Source organism: Furipterus horrens, unplaced genomic scaffold (assembly GCF_987537825.1).
Source record: "Furipterus horrens unplaced genomic scaffold, mFurHor1.1.pri manual_scaffold_11, whole genome shotgun sequence".
NCBI lineage: Eukaryota > Metazoa > Chordata > Mammalia > Chiroptera > Furipteridae > Furipterus > Furipterus horrens.
The window spans coordinates 30,963,094-30,986,318 of record NW_028327181.1 but is presented as its reverse complement, the minus strand read 5'-3'; the positions used below and the strand labels follow the sequence as shown (position 1 = coordinate 30,986,318).

Genomic DNA, 23,225 nt, shown 5'->3' with positions numbered 1-23,225 from the left:
TACAACTGATGACTTTTTAAGGTACATCCTTCTACCAGAAAGGTGCTGCATAGTACACACATTCATTATTCAAAACGTATGTGTTAAAGTGATTTGGGGGAGAAAGTATCTTAACATTACATGCAAAAATTGGAAGCAATAAGAAAGCAGGAATGGGAATAATTAGCCCAATTACTCATGTAAACTTATGTAAAAACAAGAAGGGTGACACTGATTAATACATCAATAAACTAGTATATCACTAAAAAACTAGTATATCAATAAAAATAGCTCTTGAATCAATGGTGTTGAATAAATAGCACGAAGGAACTTTTTGAACATTTGTGGGGCAGGCAAATAAAACACAGGAACCCAGTTAACTTTGAATTTTAGATAAACAGGGAATAGCTTTTTTTAGTATCGTATGTCCCAATATTGCATGGGAAATATTTACATTAAAAATATTCATTGTATATATAAAAATTATTAATTGTAAATTCAAGTACAAGGGTGAACGCCAAGAAAATTGGAATTATTATTTTTTAACAACGTCCTCAAAGGGGAACATTTTGCTGATGTGTAAGAGGCAAAACAAAAAACCGCAGAAGCACTAAAAGGCATCAAAATCGACAACTTCAGAAACTGTTTTGAGCTGTGGTAAAAAATCTCAGTAGGTATGTTGCATCAAATGGAGAGTCCTTTGAAGGTGATTGAAGTTTAACAGGTAAAAATAAATGCACATTTATTTTTATAAATAAATACTGTTTTTTTTGGAATCCCTACTCATATAACTGGGTGTCTTGTGTTTTTACTTACTAAACATGGCAGTGCTAATCATGAAGGAAGCCTGGCAATTATTAGCCTGATTTTTGCAGATATCTTCTTTAATTTCTTCCAGTGATGTTTTGTTTTCAGTGCACACGTATTTTGCCTCATTGACTAAATTTATTCCTAAGTGTTTTAGTCTTTGATGCTAGTGTAAATAGAATTGTTCAATGGTACCGTATAGAAATAGTTTACTTTTCTGTGTGTTGATTTTGTGTACAGCAGGTTTTCTGAATTTGTTTATTAGAGCTAATATTTTTTTGTGTGTGGACTCTATGGTTTTCTACATGTACAAGGCCTGTCCAGAAGGTATCCAGCCATGTAATATGAAAAATAGAGACATTTACTGAAGAATATATAAGATACAAGAAACATTGTACATAGGACAATGACACCCCAGTCCCCTTCAAAGTAGGCACCTTGGGACCTTACACAGTTCTCCTAATCGCCAACAGCTTCTCTGTTATACTTTCCTGAATCTCACTGATGGTCTGAAATCTCTTCTCTTTCAAAGGTGATTTTAGTTTTGGGAAAAGCCAGAAATCACAGGGTGCCAAATTTGGGCTGTAGGGGGGCTGAGTCACCTGAGGGATTTGATGTTTCACCAAAAAACTCTGCACCAGTTGTGATATATGAGCAGGCATGTTGTCATGGTGAAGCTGCCAATCACCAGCTGCCCATAGCTGTGGCCATCTGAGTCATCCAGATAGTTTTTACAGAGTAATATTAAGCTTTACTTGCTCAGTCATTTTGAATGGGAGGTCACACAGTACACATACTCACTCAATGGCATCTACTGCCCCACTGACTAGTACAGTGAAGTCATCGTTGTTCACGCTTGTGCATTTCAGTCCACTCTCCTTGGCCTCCGGGTTACATCAATGTCACACAAACTGTTCTTGTTATATTAACAGTGGACTTTTTCCAGACATACCTTGTATGATCATGTCTTCAAATAGAGATAATTTTACTTCTTTTTTTCCAGTTTGGATGCTATTTATTTATTTATTGCCTAAATGCTCTGGCTAAAACTTTCAATACTATGTTGAATAGAAGTGGTGGAAGCAGGAATCCTTGTCTTGTTCTTAACCTTATGGGAAAAGTTTTCAATCTTTCACCATTGAGTGAGGTAGAGCTGTCTCCAACGCCCTGGCTCGGCTGGAAACTACTCTGTCCTGCAGAGGCTTCGTGACCACGGTGGAACAAACTTATCCAGGACACTGTATTTTGTCTGGGAGGAAAGGGAATCAGCTCTTCCCTCCAGTGGAGAAAAGCGCAAGACCCTCAGTCCCTCATGCTTTTTATTGAGAAGGGTACACATGGGAGATACAAGGTCAAAATTCATAAATCATCAGTAGCTTTTAGGTGCCTGGATTACAGTTGACAATAACAGATTACAAGTACCAGTACAGAGGGCACAGTGACCAGTCTGTGTCAGGGCCTATTAAACATCTTGACGCCACACTGGCATTAGGTGCAAGGTTTCATACATTCTTTGCTAGAGACTGTTTATATCTAACCAAGAGATAAGAAAAGCAGAGCAAGCTCCAGAGCATAATAAGCATTCTTTAAATCCAATTCCCATGGAAACCCTCTGAATGGCCTTTGGTCTTGTCTCCCGCACAGCCTTCCAGTGTTCTGTTCAGACCTAAAGACTTCCCGGGGTGGGGGTCTCGGAAAAGCCTGGTTCATGGTCAGGGTTACAATTCCTGAAACCACAAGGAGCAGTTCCCTACAATTGAGTATGAGTTTGGCTGTGGGATTTTCATACATAGCCTTTATTATATTGAGATAGTTTTATGTATTTTTAATTTGTTGAGTTTTTTATTATGAAATATGTTGTTTGTCAAATGCTTTGTTTGCACCGATTGAGATGATCACGTGGTTTCTTCCCCTTAATTTGGTTAATAAGTTGTATTACGTTAGTTTTTGTTGAAACATCCTTGCATTCAGGGATAAATCCCACTTGCTCATGGTGTATAATCTTTTTAATATGCTGTTGAATTTGGATTGCTGGTGTTTTGTTGAAGACTTTTGCATCAATATTCATCAGGGATATTGGCTTATAGTTTTCTTCTTTTCTTATAGAGTCTTTTTCTGGTTCTGGTTAATACTGCCCTCATAGGATGAGTTTGGAAGTGTTCCCTATTTTTTAAATGTTTTGGAAGAGTTTGAGAAGGATTGGTGTAAATCTCTGTAATCACTATAAATCTATTAAGATTTTTTATTTCTTCATGATTCAGTTTTGGCATGTTGTGTGCTTCTAGAAGCTGTCTATTTCATTTAGGTGACCCAATATATTGGTGTACCATTGTTCAAATTCTTCTTTTATAATTCTTTTTATCCTTATAATATTGGTAGTAACATCTATTTGGTTTCTGATTTTTAGTTATTTGAATCTTAGTTAATCTAAGTAAAGACTTGTCAATTTTGTTGGTCTTTTCAAAGACCCAGCTCTTGGTTTTGCTCATTTTTCTTTTTCTATTTTCTACTTTAATCCCTATTCTAATTTTTATTGTTTTATTCTCTCGCTACTTTTGAGTTTAGTTTGTTTCACTTTCTCTGCTTCCTTAAGGTGAAAATTTACGTTGTTGGGTTGAGACCAGTCTTCTTTTTTCATGTGTTTACAGCCATAAATTCCCCCTTAGCATTGCTCTCTCTGCGCCCCATGTTTGCTATGTTGTGTTTTCATTTTCGTTTGTCTCAAGGTTCTTTTTAATTCCTCTATGATTTCTTTGTTGAGCCACTGGTGCTCAGGAGGGTGTGGTTTAGTTTCCATGTATTTGTGACTCTTTTAGTTTGTGTTCTCCGGTTGGGATCTAGTTTCATTCTATAGTAATTGGAAAATACACTTTTCATGATTTCAGTCTTTTAAAATTTATTAAAATTTGTTTTGTGGCCTAGCTTATGGTTTCTGTTGAAGAATATCCCATGTGCACTTGGAAAAAATGTGTGTTGTGCTGCTGTTGGGTGGAGTGTTTTTCTTTTTTAGGTTCCATTGATCTATGCTGTGCTGGTCAGGTCTGATATTTCCTTGTGAATCATTTGTTGGTGATCTATCTGTTATTGAAAATGGGGTGTTGAAGTCTCCTACTATTATTGTAGAGCAGTCTTTCCCCCCCTTCATTTCTATTAATATTTGATTCATATATTTTGAAGCTCTGGCATTTGGTACATATAATTTTATAATTGTCATATCTTCTCAATTGACCCTTTTATTATTTTTATATATTATATAACTACATATGTAGGTATATATACTGTGTCACTCCCGAGTCGGACTGCACAACCATTCTCGGCGGTGCAGATAGACTCTTAAGAAGCTACACCATCGTCTCTCGAGACGGACAGCTGCCGACGATATATATAATACCCTTCATTGTCTCTTTTAACAAGTTTTGACTTAAAGTCTCCCTGCTCTCTTTTGGTGACTCTTTGCATAGAGTATCTTTCTCCATCCCTTCCCCTCGGTTTATGTGTGTCTTTAGATCTAAAATGTCTTGTAGATAGCACATCGTTGAACACTGTTTCTTATTCGTCCTGCACATCTATGTCTTTTGGTTGGGGAACTTAATCCATTTACATTTAAAGTAATTTCTGATAAGGGAGCACTTACTTTTGCCATTCTGTTATTTGTTTTCTGTATGTCTTGTAGCATTTTCTCCCTCATCTCCTCCATTGCTGACTTTTTTGTATATAGTTAATTTTTGTAATGACACGTTTTAATTCCCCTTTTATTTCCTTTTGTGTATATTTCCTATATATTTTCATTGTGGTTCCCATTAGTATACATATACTGTCTAAAATTTATGACATTCGGTCTTATGTTTATACCAATTTAACTTTTATCACAAAAACTCGACTCCTTTACAACTCTGCCCACTTCATGTTATTGATGTCACAAATTGCAGCTTTTCATATTGTGTACCATTATTAGAGATTTGTAATTATTTTGTATGCATTTGTCTTTAAAATCCTATAAAGAAATAAGAATTGGAGTTATAAACTAAAATTATAATAATATTGGCTTTTATATTTTTTCACATATTTACTTTTACCATAGAAGTTTATATTTTCATATGGCTTCAAGTTACTGTGTAGTGTGTTTTTATTTCAATTTGAGAGACTTCATGTGGCATTTCTTGTAAGGCAAGTCTAGAGATAATAAAATACCTCAGCTTTTATTTGTCTGAGAATGCCTTAATTTCTCCCTCAGTTTTGGACATTTTGTTGAATATAGGCTTCTCAGTCTTTTTCTCCTTGAGAACTTTGTATGTATCATTCCACTGCCTTTGTCCTGCAATGTTTCTGAGGAGATATGTGCTGACATTTTTATTGGAGATCCTTTGTACATGTCAAGTTGCTTTTCTCTTGTTTCTTTCAAGAATCTCTCTTTGTCTTTTTCTTTGACAGTTTAATCATAACGTGTCTTGGTGTGGATCTGGGTTAATGCTCCTTAAATTTATTGAAGGTTCTTGAATTTGTATATGTATGTATCCTCAGGTTTGGGATATTTTCAGCTATTATTACTTCAGGTCTCCTTTGGGGTGAGAATCTGGGAAATTAAGACATGTAAAAGCAGCAGGTGCAACAAACACACTCACACACACAGTCCAGGCAGAACAGGTGCCCTGAAAATATCTGGGGAGATCTTAGGCCCTCACCCAGGCTGATTTCAAGGCAGAGGAGCCCGTTAAATAGTGAAGGAGTTCCCCTCAAATCTGCAAAGACTGGGAGTGGTGAACAGTATTTTCAAATGCCCAATTTTCAACAAAAAAACCCAAACATACAAGGAACAGGGAAACATGGCTTATTCAAAAGAACAAAATACAGAGGTACCTGAGTACATGTTGGCTTCAGAACTCGTCAAACCTGGAACTCACTGCGTTTTGATGAGAGAAAATCTTTCGGCAGTCGGTGCTTGCTTGCCACCTGCTGCACTTGCTAGAACTTCCTGCGTCACGATGACGCCCTGTAAGAGAAGATGCTTCATCAGTCGCTGCTTGCTTGCCACCCATCGGAACGAATCCACGAGTGCTGAGGCACCACCGTAAATCTCTAGAAACAGCTTCTAAAGAAAGACACACACCTGAAGTCCAAACTGCACATTTCCTGTTTCAGCTCCAAGTCAGATGAGACCCCGCCTCGTCCCTGGGCAGCCCACAGACAGCCCTGAATGTTGTGAACAAGTTCCGTTTTGTTTCTTCTATGTTGAGGGAGGGACCTGTGAATTGCGATTTTTTTTCTGACTGTGCTTTGCTACAGCAGGGCGGGGTGGGGCAAGGGCGAGCGGGACACCATGTCGTCTTCTTGACTGAGCATCTGTGTGTTTGCTGAAGCATTTGGTGGGCGTCCAGAGCTCTGACAGAGCTGGTCAGTGTGCAGTTGCTTCTATGACGGTCCCACAGGGGACCACAGTCCTGGAGCTTCCCACTCTGTGTCTTACTGACATCACTCTCAATTATATACCAAACCTTTGGAGACTTTTGCTTTCAAACGGGATGGTTTGCTACTAACTGGTGATAAGGATAGTGAAAGTAGGCATTATACAGTAGTTCCCACTACAGACTCAGCTTCTGGTTGTTTCTCTCGTTTCCCCAGTACAAGCACGGGGGACCCATCATCGCTGTGCAGGTGGAGAATGAGTACGGCTCCTATAACAAAGACCCCGCCTATATGCCTTACATCAAGAAGGTAAGTATCAGCCTGATTCATTCTTCATAGTCCTTCCTCTCGAATGTGTTACAGGCTATGGTGTCACAAGTAGGACTAATCCTTTTCTCATATTAAGGCCACATCTCTCAGTACCTTTTATTAATTAGTATAATCTTTCTTCATATGTTTATGTCAGTAGGGTTGTCCCTTATTTGCCCTTTATTGATTTAGTTTAATTGGGGCTGGCAGTACATACATGGGTTGCAGGGGCCGAGAATAAAGGAATTGACTTAGCTGAGTGGGGATGAGGAGAGACGTCTTCCTGGAGAGGCTGCTCTTGTTCCAGCATCTAAAGCTTCGATTGCGCACTGGCTTCACCTGAGAATTAAAAAGAAATCCCTGTGCCCAGGCCACATGCTGTGGTCATTTAAGAATCTCTAGGGTGGCACTCAGACCCCTGATTTCAATGTGTGGGTGAGGTGGCGAGCCATTGATTTAACATGTGGCTGGTCAGGGCAGGGCTGGAGGAACACCTCAAAGAACAGGCTAATATTCACTTAGTAGCTGAGACCTTGAAAAATGCTTTAATTTTTCTAAGCCTTCATTTTCTCTTCTGTGGAGTGGGACTGATGAGACTCTTTGCCTGTCTGGATTGTGCGTGTAGGTGACGTCACAGGGCTCAGCACTGTCCTCGGCATACGGTATAGTCAGTAAGCAAGTCTTTGACGGATCATTGGCCTTGGGTTTGGAGTCCTTAGGAGGCTTGGCCATGGTGTGAGTTGGGAAGTGTGAAGTGGCCTCTGACGCCACCTAGTTGGGTCTGCTCTGGCTCTGGCTCTTGGTCTCCTGGACAACATCTCCTGCTGTCACTGGCAGACTCACTTTCCATCTGGAAATTACTTCGGTCCCTTCAGACAGGTGGACTGAGGCCTGAGCACAGCAGCTGGCGGGCTCTCCTTCGCTCCTCCCCACCCTTCTTCACCCGCAGAAAGCTCTCCAGTAGGGGGCAAGGCTGTGACCAGGCAGCATGACATTCCGAGTGCTGGGAGGGGAGAGTCCGGTCCTGATGGTCAAGTCCAGCCGCTGCCTAAATGAGACCTCTTGTCCAGTTTCCTCTGAATTGGCTGGCAAGACCCCAGCTGGGGCGCCAGACAGGGGAGCGCCTCCCGCTTCACCTCCTCCCTCTGCCTGTCTCCAGGTGCTGGGGTGTCTCTAGCTGGTGGTTACTGAGCAGCAGAGGAGAGAGCAGCCCCTCAGGGACCTCTCCTGCTCATTCCTGCTTTCCTGGTGCCTGGCAGAGGCATCCCCATGTGAGGCACGTAGATAGAGGCAGCCACTGAGCCTGCCATCCTGGGGCTCTGGGCACAGCTTTTCCTGGGGCATCGTGGACATAGGGACGCCGTCAGCATGGGAGACCATGGAAAAATCACCTTACCTTCCGATTCTGTCTGTGTCAGGTGCACAGTGGAGACGAGCATGCCTTTCCCTAGGCTGCTGGGGGAGCACAGCGGGACGACAGGCATGGGGCCCCGACCTGCGCTCAGCAGATGGCTGGTGCCAGGGAGCAGTAACTCAGTGCCCGTGGAAGGTCACGTGTGAATGGCACAGCCATGAAAGACAGTCACTGTCCATGTTTCAGCCTCCCAAACCCCACAAGGCTGTGTGCATATGGTGGGAACCTAAGCAGAGTTTGTGAAGTATCAGTGACTGTCTGGGGAGGGGTGAGGAGGTGGCTTTCCAGGGCTTGATAAAAACCTCACTTCATGGATTAAACTCCTGTGGCTTCTGTTGTCCCAAGAATTAGGGCCCCTCTGCTCCTTCCTTACCAGGACCTGGGATAAGACATGTGCTTTATTCATCCATTGAGTTATCATTTGCCTCCCCTGTTTCCAAGAGAACTGTTGAAATAAGCAGTCTTGTATACAGTCTGCAGGGAAATGACAGGCAAATCCCCATGGCTGGGCTTTCTGATCCTGAATTGCCTATGGCCCAGGCCAGAGCGTTTGAAGGTAGCCAGACTCTGGGTCCAGTTCTATACTTGCTCATCAGCTCTGAACCCGCAACACTTTATCTAAGTTCTCTGAGGCTCGCGCCTGTACCGTTCAGATGCTGATGGTGAAGGCTGCATAGGACGGTCTGTGCAAGCACAGTGCTCAGCCGAGGGCCTGCGCGACTGTAAAGGCTTCTCAGTCCTAGCGGCTGTTCTGAGCGCAGCGTGTGTTCCTTCCACCACTTCATCATTTGATTTACAGCCTTTAAGGTGCACTTACCACTTTACTGGGCATGTGCAGCGCGCCCTGGGCATGTGACTGGTGTGGCGGTGACCACAGCCCCCCTGCTGGGTGTGGGCAGGAATGGGCTACTTGCTTCTGCTGAGGCCAGAGGGGGAGGAGTGGGCTGTCCCTGAGCCCTGACCCACTCTTGCGTCCCTGTGGTCTCTTGCTGGTGACAGTAGGGCAGCTGGCCTTGCTGAGCTGGCCTTGCTGAGTGGTCCTGTCTAGGAACAGCGCAGCAGCCAGACTGGACACCTCAGCAGGACTTCCTGCAGACAGGAGCTTTGGTGCACGTGGCGCGCACAGACAGGTTGGGTTTCTGTTTTCGGCAGAGAAATAAACGCTGTGTTTGAATCTCTTTCTCTTTCTCTTCCTGCTGCCTCATTCCCAGCGGTGGCCCGGCAGGAGCTCTGAGGAAGGACAGACTTTGATCACTTCCATTTGCCCCCACAGGCCTTGGAGGACCGAGGGATTGTGGAGCTGCTCTTGACCTCAGACAACAAGGATGGCCTGAGCAAGGGGGTCATTGACGGAGGTACCTGTGTGGAGGCGGGACCAGCGCCCTGGCCTGGCTGTGCGCATGCTGCCCTGACAGCCTCACTGCACGTGGAGCTGCGCTGAGGCCTGTCCTTCTCCCTTCTGTGCGGCGCTGGGTCCCGAAGCTCTGGGCCTGCAAGGGCTGCAGCACCCGGGTCAGAGGCGGACTTGCTCTGTAGTTTGTCGTCGTTTCCTACTTGCACTCCCACTGCCATGCTGTGCAGACTGCAGGGCACAGGGAACGTGAGCTGGGCATCTGGGGTCCCTGACTGTCTTCAACGAGGGCCGAGCTGATGAAGTTCTGGACGTGCTGTGAGGATGGCCAACTCCAGTGCTGCCAAAATTATAGGGACGACTGACCCCTGGGAGGGTCAGTGACAGAGTTGGCTGGCAGCGAGGGTGCCGTGGGCGGGCGCGCAGAGCTCCACCCACCAGCGCTGAGCCTCTCCTGGTAACTGCAGGTGCTCTGGCCGCCCCGCACTTGCGCACCCGGGTCCTCCTTTCACCTCCTTAAGGGCTTGCTTGCTCAGCAGCTCCCCCTTTGGCCCTGGATCATCAGCTTTTCTTCTCTTGGATCATTCCCACTTGCCTATACACATGTTGCTATTTCTGCCTTCTATAAAAACACCTCTAGATGCCCCCCTTTCAGCAGGTCTCCCATGTGCATGCTCGCTGGCTCCCTCACCCCCTTCCTCCTGAACACTCTCAAGGCATGGGGAGCACCCCTGTCCCCACTCTTTCACTGACATGGCTCTGTCAGGTCCCGGCCACCTCAACGCGATAAATTCACATTGTTAGTTCTCGTCGCCTCTGACCTGTCTGATTGTATTTGTGAGTGACCATCCTTCTCTTTTCCTTGAAACCTTCTTCTCATTTGGTGTCCAGGACAGCATTTGCCTGTTTTTCTCTGACCTAAGAAGGGGTAGCTCCTTCTTGGTGTTTTATCCTGGTCACTCTCCCTCCCTGAGCTCTAATGTTCAAATTCTTCCCAGCCCACTCCTTGAAATGAACTCTCTCTGCTGACATCTGGTGATGCCTTCCAGGCAGCTTTAAATACAGCCTATGTGTTGTAATGAGACCTCTCCTAGACTGCTGCTTCACCTCTGCCTACTGGGCTTGCCCCGGGGAGGCTGCCAGACCCCAGGGACCTGCACCTGTCCGTTTCCCTCCTAGAACATGCCCCCCCCCACCTGTTCTCAGGAGATTGCCACTCCATTGTCCACCAATTGCACAGCCCTAAACCTTGTAATCACTCTCGACCCCTCTCCTTCCACATGCCGGACGCTCATCCATCAGCAAATCCTTTTTATCATTAGCTTCAAAATTTACCTGGGATTCAAGTAAGTTCTGCTCTGTCAACTATGACCATCATGTCTCATCTGTGTTATTGCAACAGCATAGAACTAATCTCCCCCCTGTTTTTTCACAATTGGCTCGCTCACAACTTTTTCTCAACATAGCAGCCTTTGAAAATGTCATCCAGGTCACCTCACCCCACACCTGAACTCTAGGTGCACCCTGGTTCGCACAGTGCGAAGCGCAAATTCTGAGAGTGACCTAGAAGGTCTCTGTTTCCTGGCCTGCTTGCCCTGGCCCACCCGGCTCCTCCCTGCTGGCCTTTCTGCTGTCCCCCCCGCATGCTGGATGCCCCCAGCCTCGGCCAGCTGTGCAGGGCATGGTGGTTTCATTTCCTCCTGACTTCTCTTTTTTAACTTTTTTTTTAAAGTATATTTTATTGATTATGTTGTTACAGTAGTCCCAATTTCTTTTCCTTTCACTCCCCTCTGTCCAGTACCCCCCTTCCCCCAGCATTCCCACCCCTCTTAGTTCATGTTCATGGGTTGTGCAGATAACTTCTTTGGCGTCACCCTTTCCTATATTATTCTTAACACCTCCCCCCCCCTGTCTATTTTGTACCAACTGATTATGCTTCTTAGTTCCTGCACCATTTTCCCATTTCTCCCCCTCCTCCCTCCCCCTCCCAGCTGATAACCCTCCAAATGATCCCCATATCTATGATTCTGTTCCTATTCTAGTTTGCTTATTATTTTTTTTTTAGATTCAGTCGTTGATCGTTCTGAGTTTGTTGTCATTTTAATGTTCATAGTTTTGATTTTGTTTTTCTTAAATAAGTCCCTTTGACATTTCATATAATAATGGCTTGGTGATGATGAACTCCTTTAGCTTTACCTTGTCTGGGAAGCACTTCATCTGTCCTTCCATTCCAAATGATAGCTTTGCTGGATAGAGTAATCTTGGTTGTAGGTCCTTGCTTTTCATCACTTTGAGTACTTCTTGCCTGCAAAGTTTCTTTTGAGAAATCAGGTGATAGCCTTATAGGACTGCTTTGTAGATAACTCTCTTCTCTTGCTGCTTTTAAGATTCTCTCTTTATTTTTAATTTTTGGCATTTTAATTATGATGTGTCTTGGTGTGGTCCTCTTTGGGTCAAGCTTGTTTGGGACTCTCTGTGCTTCCTGGACTTGTATGTCTATTTCCTTCGCCAAATTTTGGAAGTTTTCCTTCATTATTTTTTCACATAAGCTTTCAATTTCTTGCTCTACCTCTTCTCCTTCTCTCACCTCTATGATTTGGATGTTGGCATGTTTAAAGTTGTCCCAGAAGTTCCCAAGCCTCTCCTCCTTTTTTTCAATTCTTGTTTCCTCATTCTGTACTGGTTGACTATTTATTTATTCCTTATATTCCAAATCATTGATATGAACCCCAGCTTCCTTCCGTTCACCATTGGTTTTGTGTGGATTTTCCTTTGTTTCACTTAGCATAGCCTTCACTTCTTCCCTTATGCATTTGTCATACTTAAATGTATCTGTCAAGTCTGTGAGCCCCCTTAGCACCAGTGTTTTGAACTCTGTGTCTGTTAGGTTGGCTATCTCCTCATTGCTTAGTTTTGTCACTGGAACTTTGATTTGTTTCTCATTTTGGGCCATACTCCTCTATCTTTTCATCCTGATAGGCTTCTGTGTTTGTTTGCCTCTGTGTCTTAGGTAGAGCTATTGCACTTGTTACGTTGTAAGGGGCAGAGCCTTACATATTCATCAGTACAGGGCAACCCGTTCACCACGTTGTGGCGCTGTATGTGGGGGAGGGGTCTGAGAGGGAACAGTGCCACTTGTTCAGCACTCGCCCCTTTTCCAGGCACTTCTCCCACTTCCCATATTGGATGGTGCCTCTCTAGCTGTTGTCCTGGTTGTAGTGCCCAGAGTGAGTGGGTCTGTGGATATTCTAGGACCATGCGAGCCTCTAAGCAAGCGGATTCTCCTGAGAGACTGGCAGTTTCTTCCTCCGCCCCAACCCCCACTGGTTTTCACAGTCAGAAGCAATGAGGCTCTATTTTCCCTGGCATTAGAACTGTGAGCTTTGTGGTCTGGTCTGGTGCTGGGAGTGCTCCCCAGGTGTCCCTCCCTACTTTTTAAAAATGTGTTACTGCTTTCCACTGGCTGGCCATAGCCACTGCTGCTGCCACCACACCAGGTCCTCTCTGTCCCAGCCCTGCCCCTCTTAACTGTCTGGATGAATATTTTTTCTTTATATGTTTGTTTGTTGGACTTCTATGCAGCTCAATTTTCTATAGCTTCTGGTTGTCTCCAGTTTTGAGGTAGTTGTAGTCCTTCTTAGCTGTGGAGGGAGACACAGCGTGTCTACCTATGCCTCCATCTTGGCCAGAAGTCCCCCTGACTTTCCTTGGGTCACCTCAAAGCCAGACTGCCTTTGAGCACCATTTGAAATTGCAGCTCATCCTGGAGCTCTGCTTGGCTTTCTTTTTCCTTCTAACATTCTGGGAAGTTTTTGTTTGATTTACCTGCTTCACCATAGCAGTAAGTTGCGTGGGGCCTGGACAGTGTTAGTGCACGAAAGGATGTCTCGTCTGCTGCCAGCCCTCCCTGGGGGCTCAGGCTCCCGCCGCTGCGCTGGGTCAGCTGCGGAGCACATGCACGACACTGTTCCTCTGTGTGGCCCTGCACTGTCTCGAACACTTGAAGAGAGGGACTTGCATCTCTGAAGCCCGAGGGCCAGCGCCTGGTGTGTGGTGAGCACTGGGGGACTGACTGTGGGGCGAATGGGCAGGAGAAGGCTCGGGTTCCGGGCGGGGTGAGTTCTTCAAGCCCTCAGCCCGTCTCCTGATGAGGCCCAGCCGCCGTTCCTGTTGCTTCCACACGGTGGTGCTGTCGCCCCGTAGCTGTTTTCCAGGCCTCCGGCTCCCTGCGACCTGGCCAGGGCCGGGCGTGGGCGGTTGGGCGGGCTGCGGCCGGTGCAGGCCGGGGCAGGGCCCTTTGAGGCGGCAGCAGGTGTGGGCGCGCCTCGGCAGAGGAAAGCCTGCGTGGGTGCTGGGCGCCTTCGTGCATCCCCCACCCTCCCGGCCTCAGGAGCGCCGTCTGCCGCCTGCTGCTGCCTGGGATGTACTTTCCAATGAACTGAAATTGTAATTATAGTTACCCATTCACAAGGTATAAAAGTCAAATCACAGAAATGCGTAGCAAGAAATTGTGTGTAGCCGCCCTGCTCCCACTCCCCAGAAATGAACATTTTGAACTCTTTTAACTTTTCTTTTGACATTTCCCTTCATAATTCCAAATAACATACCTACAGAACTCTGCATTGATCGCTTTAAAAGGCTACCTTCCGACTCTGTGTCCTGGCCGGGGTTCCGGCTCTCTTTGCGCCTCGCCCGCCCCGGGCTTCTGCTGCCACCGGCAGTCGGTGTCCTTGACAGGCCTGGCAGTCGTTGTCACTTTCAGCGTAATTATCCCATTTATTTTTCTTTTCAATTCCTTTTTCTTTCTACCTTTCCCCCTTTCTCTTAAACGCTTTACCAAACACCGTCCACACTGCTATCACGGGCGTTTTGCAAATGCCTGCACGTGTCTGACTCTCTATCAAGTCTGATGGCACTGGCGGCGACCTCGCTGTCCCTGACCTGCGGGGGCCCTCTGCGTGGCCCCCTGAGGCTGGCCTGGGTCCCTGCTGTACCTGTTCCCAGAACTTTGAGGTCACGACTGTGTTATCTTGTAGCACTCACTAATGCTGCTGAAGAACAAGCACATTCTGGTTCCCCGTCCTCTTATGTGTTCTGTTTTTCCCTCCCCTGTTTCTGGAAAATTTTAGGGTGTTCCTTTTATCCTTGGTATTCTGGATTTCACGGTGCTGTTCTTAGATATGAGGCCTTCCTTCTTGTGGCCTTGCTGTGGGCCCCTGGCACCGGCCCAGCTGTGGCCCCAGGTGGGGCGTTTGGTGGCTGCCTTTCTTGTACCTGCTTCCCCTCGTTTTGGATCTTCGGTCATCCCTCTTGTTTGGGGTGGGACTCTCCCAGCGTTGTGAGGATGCTTATCTTTTCTCTTTTCTGTCTCTCTGCCTTTTTATTCTATTTTCTGGGTGACATCCTCAGCTGTTGATCTTCCGGCCCTGTTACTTCCTGGGTCCCCTCTTTCTTGAGTATGTTTCTTTTCCCATAGCACCCTTTTTGAATGGGCACTTCTGTCTTCTTCCTCTCGGAAGAAATTTTACTTTTTTTTTTTTTAACATCTACCTGCTCTGCTCCCATCTCTCTGTGAGGGCATTGACTCAATTCCTGGCTCTTGACTGAGCAGTCTAAGGAAGAGGCACTAACCTGCCAGTTGGGAACGGAGCACCTGCAGAGGCTGGGGACGGGCATGCTGCTTTGCAGGGTGACTGGGCTGTGGGGGGCTCTCTCAAAGCGGGAAACCCGAATGTCGGTGTTGGGAGACATTGTCTTTAGTTCTATTAACTGTTTCCAGAGAAGACCCCTTTGGTGCTTTGCCACAGATATTCTGGGAGCAAGTGAGGGGAATGGGCAGGATGCCCCTTGCACATTGTTCTCACCCCCGTCATGTCTCTCACCACACTTTGCTGTGCCTGATGCCTCCCGTCCCCCAAGGGGACAGCCACTGTGGGGACAGAAGCTTGAGGAAGGCTGGAGGCAGGGGAGGGGGTGTCTGGCCCATCTGGTGCCTTGGCTGTGAGGTGATGAGCCTGTCATGACTCTACTTTCCTCGGCCATTGCCAATGCCCTCCCTCTCTCAGTCTCCCAAGATTTTCCTGAAACCACCTCGGCAATGTCTCCTCTCCAGCTCTTGTTCCTTTTGGACTCCTACCCCTCCATTCCTTTATTTTCATTTCAGGGCAGTGTCGGGAGAGGGAGGAGTAGGTGCTATGCTCAGTTAGCTGTGCCAGTCCTGCCGATGGGAGACTTCTGCCTGGTCAGTTTCAGACTGGCCTCTGTCTTCAAGGAGTTCCCACTGGAGGTGGGGAGGGGCCTGATGTAAGGTCTCACCCAGGGGGTTTCTGGGGCAGTGACACCACAGGACAACAGGCCAGTGTCAGAGAGGCCTGGGGCTGCAGTTGTGCTCTGTTGCTCGCAGGTCGTGTGGCATTGAGATAAGTTACTTAAGCTCAGGAGCCTCAGCTACTGTTTGTTTTTAATCACTGGTCCTCAGGGGCTTGTGTGGGACAGGGAAGCCTGAAGGTGCCCAGCTGGCCCAGCCACAGGCCATGGCCAGTGCGAGTGAGGCCCACACCTGGCAGACAGAGCAGTCAGGGAGCCTCCGAGTCCCATTCTGCAACAGGGTGGGCCCGGCCCCAGGGGCGTAGGCCAAGTGCAGCACACCTGTCTCAGGCATACCTTTCATGGGTGCAGGGCCATTGAAAGCATTCATTTAAATACAAAATAACACATTGTCAGGTAGAATAGAAAACGAACCCTTCTCTAAGAAACAAACGGGAACCTTTAAGTCATGACCCTGTGCTTGATGCTTGAGGTGCACGGTAAAGACAGACTCTAGACTCCTACAAAGGGGTCACCAACAGAAATGCGTGCTTGGGCTGTGAAACTGTGTCCATCAGGAGCACAGGCTCGGAGGCGACTGCTCTGTAAGGGCTGAGTGGAGGGCTGGGGGCGTCGAGCTGAACAAGGCAAATCTGGCACCAGAGGAACTCAGCTTTCATTGGAGGTGGGAAACCATGTCTGGATTTGTTCATTTATTTTGCTGGTGAATGAAGAAAGGTCTGGGGTGTTTCAGAAAGTCTTCCTGGCTCGAAGACAACACTTAGTTTCCCTTTCCTTCTTCCATTCCCAGTGCTGGCCACCGTCAACTTACAGTCGCAACAGGAGCTGCAGCTATTAAGCACCTTCCTCTCACGTGTCCAGGTACGTGGCCCAGGGAAGCGTCTGCCCTGCCCAGCGGGAGGTGGAAATCCTAAGGAAGAGTTAGCTGAGCCTCTCTGTTGGGCAACCTGACGTTCTCTGGAGCGTCTGCTCGGGCGCTCAGCATCCCCCACAAGGAAAGAGGGACGCTGGGCTCTCAGCCTCCTGCTTACAGCCCTCCCTCCACTCTGCGGACCCCTCCTTGTGCGCTGTGTGGCCGTGCCCCTGGCTGGGAGTTGGGGGTGCGGGGCAGTGTGGAGACTGCCCTGAGGTGTGGCTATGTGGGCTGATGCATGGCTGCGGTTTCTGCCTCTTGAGCAAGGGGGCTGTTTCTGGAGCTCTGGGCTTGCTGTGCTCATAGAGGCCTCTTGACTAGAATTTTGTGGACTCAACTAGGCTTGGACTGCTCAGATTGGGCCCTAGGACTGGGGGCGGGGGGCACTTCCCTGTCCTGTACGATACACGTCTGATCTTAACCTGTAAGGCGCCCCTGGGTCTAGAAAGATAATGGTCACCTGCAAGACAGGAAGCCTGGTCCATTCCAGGTCTGAAGGCGAGAGGAGTTTCTGGATGTATCTCAACACCATCAGATAGATGGGAATTTGCAGTTAAACCCTATTCTGACTGACTTCTCTTGAGTTTGTGTTTCTCTCCTGTTTATTTAGCTATGAGTGTGGCCACAGCAGTGGGGGACCATCTGTCCCCGCATGTTTCTGAGGGTGTGACTGCCCTGAACTGTCCCCACTGTTGGATGTGCGCATGTTCCCTGGGCCTGGAGCGGAGCTGTTCATGCCCCCTATGCACAGATGCCGTGTGGAGGTGCTGGAGTGGTTTTGCATCCCAGCTGTGTGTTTTAGAGCAGAGGTAGGGACCCAAGACACAGCCATATGAAGTCACCACAGCAGTGTGAGGTCATGTAACTTGAGGGCCACCTGTGTGTGTGTGTGTGAGGCAGCTTCTATCGGAGTTCAGAGGGACCGGCAGGATGGGTAGGGAAGTTGCCCTGGAAGAGATGGGATAGGCAGACTTTGTTAGGCAGATCGGCAGAGACAATGGGTGCTGGTGGGCCCACATCCGGCCCCTTGTCCGCTGGTTATGGAAGGCCCGCTCTGTCCTGGAGTGGGGCTGGGCCCATTCCACTGCAGGGCCTAGGATGACAGGACCTTTGGAATCTGCTTGGGAAGAGACGTATCCAATAAACAATTGCCTAGGAATTGAGTAGGGTTGTATATGACCTGGATCCAGGAACCCTGAGCTGCCCGCCACCCCCTTGGTGCACCCCCTCTTCTAGGACGCAGGGATAATGACAGCATCTGCTCACAGGGTTGCTTGGGGGTCACATGAGGTCATGTGTGGAAAGCACCCAGCAGCAGCGTTTGGTGTGGACTCCTTCCTACTTATCCACAGAGAAGAGACCTCACCTGGGACCCCAGGCCGGGTCATCCTGTTGACAGAATGGCTCTGCTCAAGGCCTTTCTGTCCGATGTTCTGGGATGTCCCTTTCCCTCCAGGAGGGGGACATGGCTGCTCCCTTGTTTAGCTCAAAGGCTCCTTGGAATGGTCCAACCATCCAGCCCCGCTCTGCTTCCCTTTGGGGTGTGGAGCAGCACCTCGCTGGTCTTTCACATCCATGTTCGGTGATGAAGATGATGAAGGTGAATGTTTGCCAAGTACTTCCTGTCAGGCACTGTATGCCAAGGGCTTAATGTACATGATCTCATTTAACTTTCCCAGTACCCATGGCGGCTGGCTCCCATTAGTACCACCTTACAGTTAAGGAGACAGACTGTAGAACAGATGAAGGAAGCAGTAGAAGCGGCAGGTTAAGGTGTACACACAGTCCGAGTGAGTGCACAGCTCCAGCTAGAACTGCAGTGCGCAGTGCAGTGACCCGGGCCACTGGCGAACACCCCCGCCCTGGCCTGGCACCCTCAAGTCAAAGAGTCAAAGAGTCCCTTCCTGAATGTCCTACAGTATATCCTGTCTTTTGGAGGCAGGCAGTTGTGAAGAAAACCAAGCCACCAGTCTTGCCAAAAAAAAAAAAAAAAAAAAAAAAAGAAAAAGAAATAAAGTAATTGCTCTACTTTCCCCTGGCATAGCTGGTACCTTCTACTCAGGGGCCCATAAATCTGCCCCACGGCCTTGGCTCAGAGGGTGCTGCTTCGCTTCAGTTGCCTCTGAATGTATTGCTGTCACTGACAGAGAAGGTGCTTGATGAATGAGCAAGGCCCTTGTGCGGACCCTGCAATGCCAGCAAATCCGCCCTGGCCCCCCGCTCATCCCGACCCCCTCCCCAGCAGCTGCTCTGGCAGAGTAGAGCAGGGGTCTGGGAACGAAGTCGCGGCCCCGTGGCAACCCTGTGCCGGAGCTCATGTCCCAGTCAAGCTGTGAGGCCAGTCAGGGCGGCAGAGCCTGCTTGGTGAATAGCAGCCTGGAGTGCCCTGCTCTTCAACTCCCGTTTTGTAAGCTGCTATTGAAACCAAACTGGGCCTTGACGAGGGGTCCACTCTGCGGCGCCCTGACTCTCCCAGATACAAGGAAGCGGCACCAGAGGGCTCTGCGCCCACAGTGAGCCTCTCAGAAGTGGTTACTCCGACAGACCGTCCCGCTTTCCTGGGAGAGCATAGGGAAAGCTGGGCTTGATCCAGAAAGCGAATCAATGTACGAAAAGGCTCCCAAGGCAAATGCTGAACTCTGATGAAGATTTGCCTTTGCACAGATGCCCATGTTTTCTCACCAGCCCTGTGCACAGCAGGGAGCCCATTCCACTCTCCACCTGCAATGTGGAGGCCCCACCTGGAGGCCCAGCCAGTGCAGACGCACTCGTCTGCATCTGGCTCTGCTTTCCATGGCCTCCAAGGCCAGGGGAAGAACTGGCAGGAGAGAGGGGCTGGCATTCCCCTCCAGGAAGGGCTTCCCTCTGCCTGCCTCATTTGGCCAGCTAACTTCTCATTCTGTGGTGCCCAGGGGGTTCGGCCCAAGATGGTGATGGAGTACTGGACGGGATGGTTTGACTCCTGGGGAGGCCCACACAACATCCTGGATTCTTCTGGTAAGTGCTTGGCGGTACGTATATCCAACACACGTGTTGCCCTAAGAAGTAGGAGTGAGTTCCACGTAACCTCCTAATTGATTCTGGGGTTGTTTGCCTGTAGTAGTCTGCTCTTGATATTCCAGGATCATTGGTCTTGGCATTTGAAGTAAACGGTAGGACCTTTAACGTTGACTTACGATGTTTTTGTAATTAGATAAGTAACACATGCCTATTGCAAACATCCAGCAAAGACAGAAACTGTCCAGAGAAGAAAGAAAAATCCAAGACCCAGAGAAAGCATTGTGTTGTCCACTGTCCAGGCAGTTCTCCCTCTGTCTCCGTCTGCGGCCCCGTGTGTACTCACAGATCGAGAGGCGGACAAATGCTGTCATAGCTGTCCTTTGTGCAGAACCTATCACCTGCCTGTGCCAGTGAGGACACAGATGGACAGCTTTTCTATGCTATTAGACATAAATTCCATCACTGTTTTAAAGAATGCGAAGAAGCCCATGGTATCTGGCTTCTGAATCAGTGTATTTACCCAGTTGCTATGGATGAACACTTAGGTAGTTTCCAGTGTCTCTTTGTTGAGCGAATACCATTTCCGTGAGCGCTCTTGACCGTCCAGTTTTACACCCCTGGCCTGTTGGTCCCTGTGAGAAGTTCCTAGGAATACAGCTGAGACATGAATGCAGTTTTGATACATATTTACTAAACCGCTTTCCAGAAATTTTGTAGCAATTCTTAATTCTCCATTATTAAAGAATACCTGTTTCCCACAGGTTTATCAACACTGAGTATTAAAATAATCTTTCATATTTGCCAGTCTGATGGGTCATCGTTATTTTGCATTTCTTTGACCCACGCTCTTTATATACATATATCACTTAGATTTCTCCTTGGACCCTATCTTTTCATGTCAGTGCCTCATTCATTCTCTACCACAGGCAGGACTGGGGAGGTAGCCAGCACTAAGTCTCTCATATGAATCCTGTCCTTTTGTTTCTTAGTAAGTGGCAGTAACAGTTGAGAAATGTGCCAGGTGGAGGCAGAAGGCTGCCTGGGGCAGCATGTTGTCTGTCATTGTCACCGGTGGCTTGACTGTGATTGGAGAAACAACTGGCAGTCCCAGCTCTGGCGCCGGGATGCCGGCGAGTTCTCTTCCTCCTCCTGTGATTGGGGCTTTAGTGAATGCTGGAGGGCAGAGCCACGGAGCTCAGAGCTGAGCTTGAGGAGGGACTGGGGAAGGTGGGAGTGCCCCGGGGGCTTAGGGCTTGTCCCAGATCCCAGCTCCCTCTGCACACCCCCGTCTCGCCTCCCCCTGCAGATGTGTTGAAAACAGTGTCTGCCATCATCAAAGCTGGCTCTTCCATCAACCTCTACATGTTCCACGGAGGCACCAATTTTGGTTTCCTAAGTGGCGCCATGCACTTCCACGAATACAAGTCTGACGTCACCAGCTATGGCAAGTGGTCCCCACCACTGACCGTCCCCAGAGCACCCTGCATTTGCATGTCTGGGATGTCTATGGAGAGTCCTTCGGGGGCAGCTCTGGCACCTTTCGTTGTACCTGGCTCTGGAGGGTGGGGAAGGTGGAGGTTTGCTCCGGGAGACTGAGGCCAGCCGACATGCCCGAGAGCCTTTGGGAGTTGGCTGGAGGCAGTGAGAGAGGCTCCAGCAGGGGAGGCGGGTCCTTCTTCTTCCTGCTCTCAGGCCTTCCCCTCAGAAGGCTGGAAAGACGCCTGGAAGTTTAGGGTAATGTCGTGGTCATGGGCAGTTTTGGTGGCATTTTATAGAATTTAGTCTTTTTTAAAAGATTTTATTTATTTTTTTAGAGAGAGGAGAAGGGAGGCAGAAAGAGAGGGAGGGAAACATCAATGTGTGGTTGCCTCTCACATGCCCTAATGGGGACCCAGCCTGCAACCCAGGCATGTGCCCTGACTGAGAATCAAACCGGTGACCCTTTGGTTTGTAGGCCGGCATTCAATCCACTGAGCCACACCAGCCAGGGCCCAAAGGTGTTTTGCCTCCCAGATTGCTGGGATGAGGACTGTGCTGACTGACCCCAGCTTCTGCTTTCTCTTTCTGCTGCCACGGACACTGGGACATATGTGACCAGTGACAGTACCCTGGTGTCTTACAGACTATGACGCAGTGCTGACTGAAGCTGGGGATTACACCGCCAAGTACACGAAGCTCCGAGGGTTCTTCAGCTCCATCTCAGGTACCTCAACACCAACGTGAGCCCTTGCTTTGGCTCTAAGACCCCTGCGGAGTTACCTCTTCAATACCTCACCTCACCCCCAGTTGACCTTCGTGCCAGAAAGCCTTAGGACAGGCCAGTTTGAGAGACTCTTTCCATCATGGTTCGTGTCTTGCCAGGCTTGCCGTTTCGTAGGTGTTAAGATCCCTGGGGACTTGAGAAATCCCCTTGCGCCCCCTGGTTTGCCTGCCCAGTGGGGTCCAGGCACATCGGGGGGGCCCGTTTCCCTGCCGGCTCTAGGACTAAGGAGCACATTGGGCCATGGGGAGGAGCCGGGGTTGGGGGGCTGGAGGAGGCGGTGGCTGTCGGGCCCTTTCAGGACGCCCCTGTTGGCTGCATTGCAGGTGGCCCTCTTCCTGCCCCACCCGACCTTCTTCCCAAGACTGCGTATGAGTCACTGAGGCCGGCTCTCTACCTGTCACTGTGGGACGCCCTGCAGTACCTGGAGGAGGTGGGTGCAGCTGGGGGATCCGGGCCCGGAACCCTCCCAACAGCTGTCGTGCGGGAAGGGAAGCCCACCTCGTGATAACCTGGAGGTCCACTCTCCAACTCTAGAGCCCAGAGCAGAGAACAAACTCTGCCAGGACAGGAAGTGGGGAAGAACAAAAAGGGCTTGAAGATGGACCAGGTGACACAATGGGGGTCCCATTTCTGCAGCCTCAGTGGGCACAGAGGAAGGTGAGGAGGTGGAGGGCGGCTCCAACCGCCCTGAGAAGATGGTGCACCTCCTGGAGCAGGTGCAGAGGGGTGCTGTGACCCTAAATGATGGCCACTGGATTGCAGGGCTTTATCCATTATTTTTACACCTTCCTCGTTCACACCCCACCTTCCCGCGACCCTGGGGAGGCATGAGAAATCAAAGTACAAAGAGACATTAGAGGCCCCCACCCTGTCCCTGCCCTGCAGGGCACCAGTTCCCCGGGTAGGGTGAGGGTCTGTCTGCCACCCTGCGCTCCCGCAGAAGGATCAAGATGAGGGTGCCTCATTTTTCCTCCTCCGCCTGGCCCCGTGCCCCTTCCATCCGGCCCCACGCCCCCTCCGCCCAGCCCTGTGCCTCTTTCTGTCTTTTCTCTATACAGCCAACCAAGTCTGAGAAGCCCATTAACATGGAGAACCTGCCAATAAACAAAGGCAATGGCCAGTCCTTCGGGTACACTCTGTACGAGACAACCATCAACTCATCCGGTGTCCTCAGTGCTCTTGTGCGTGACCGGGGGCAGGTAGGGGTGTCTCCTCTAAACTCCTGTGGCCCTGCAGTGACCAGGCCTTACAGCAAACCCTGACTCTCCCTCCAGTAGCTCTCACACACCCAGCTGTCCCTGGGGGGCAGCGATCGGCCATCGCCATCCACTGTGCAGCCCTTATCAGCTACAGTCGGGGCACTCACTTCCCCCCTGGGCCTGCCTAAGCCCCCCTCGGGGTGCGCGTGCGCACACACACACACACACACAGTGTGCCCTCTTCCTTTGCTTAGCAGTTT

At 48.9% G+C, this 23,225-nt stretch overlaps 1 protein-coding gene across 2 annotated transcripts in view; it reads left to right on the top strand.

The window, feature by feature from the left end:
- The window catches only part of GLB1L2 (galactosidase beta 1 like 2), a 44,784-nt gene that overhangs the window by 16,839 nt on the left and 4,720 nt on the right, over positions 1-23,225 (top strand). For both annotated transcript variants that reach the window (XM_090291361.1, XM_090291360.1), the window contains 8 exons: positions 6,406-6,498; positions 9,186-9,267; positions 16,381-16,451; positions 19,416-19,500; positions 20,810-20,947; positions 21,626-21,706; positions 22,090-22,196; positions 22,825-22,965. In XM_090291361.1, coding sequence (XP_090147487.1) covers positions 6,406-6,498; positions 9,186-9,267; positions 16,381-16,451; positions 19,416-19,500; positions 20,810-20,947; positions 21,626-21,706; positions 22,090-22,196; positions 22,825-22,965 — 798 coding nt within the window. The remainder of the gene's footprint in view (positions 1-6,405; positions 6,499-9,185; positions 9,268-16,380; positions 16,452-19,415; positions 19,501-20,809; positions 20,948-21,625; positions 21,707-22,089; positions 22,197-22,824; positions 22,966-23,225) is intronic.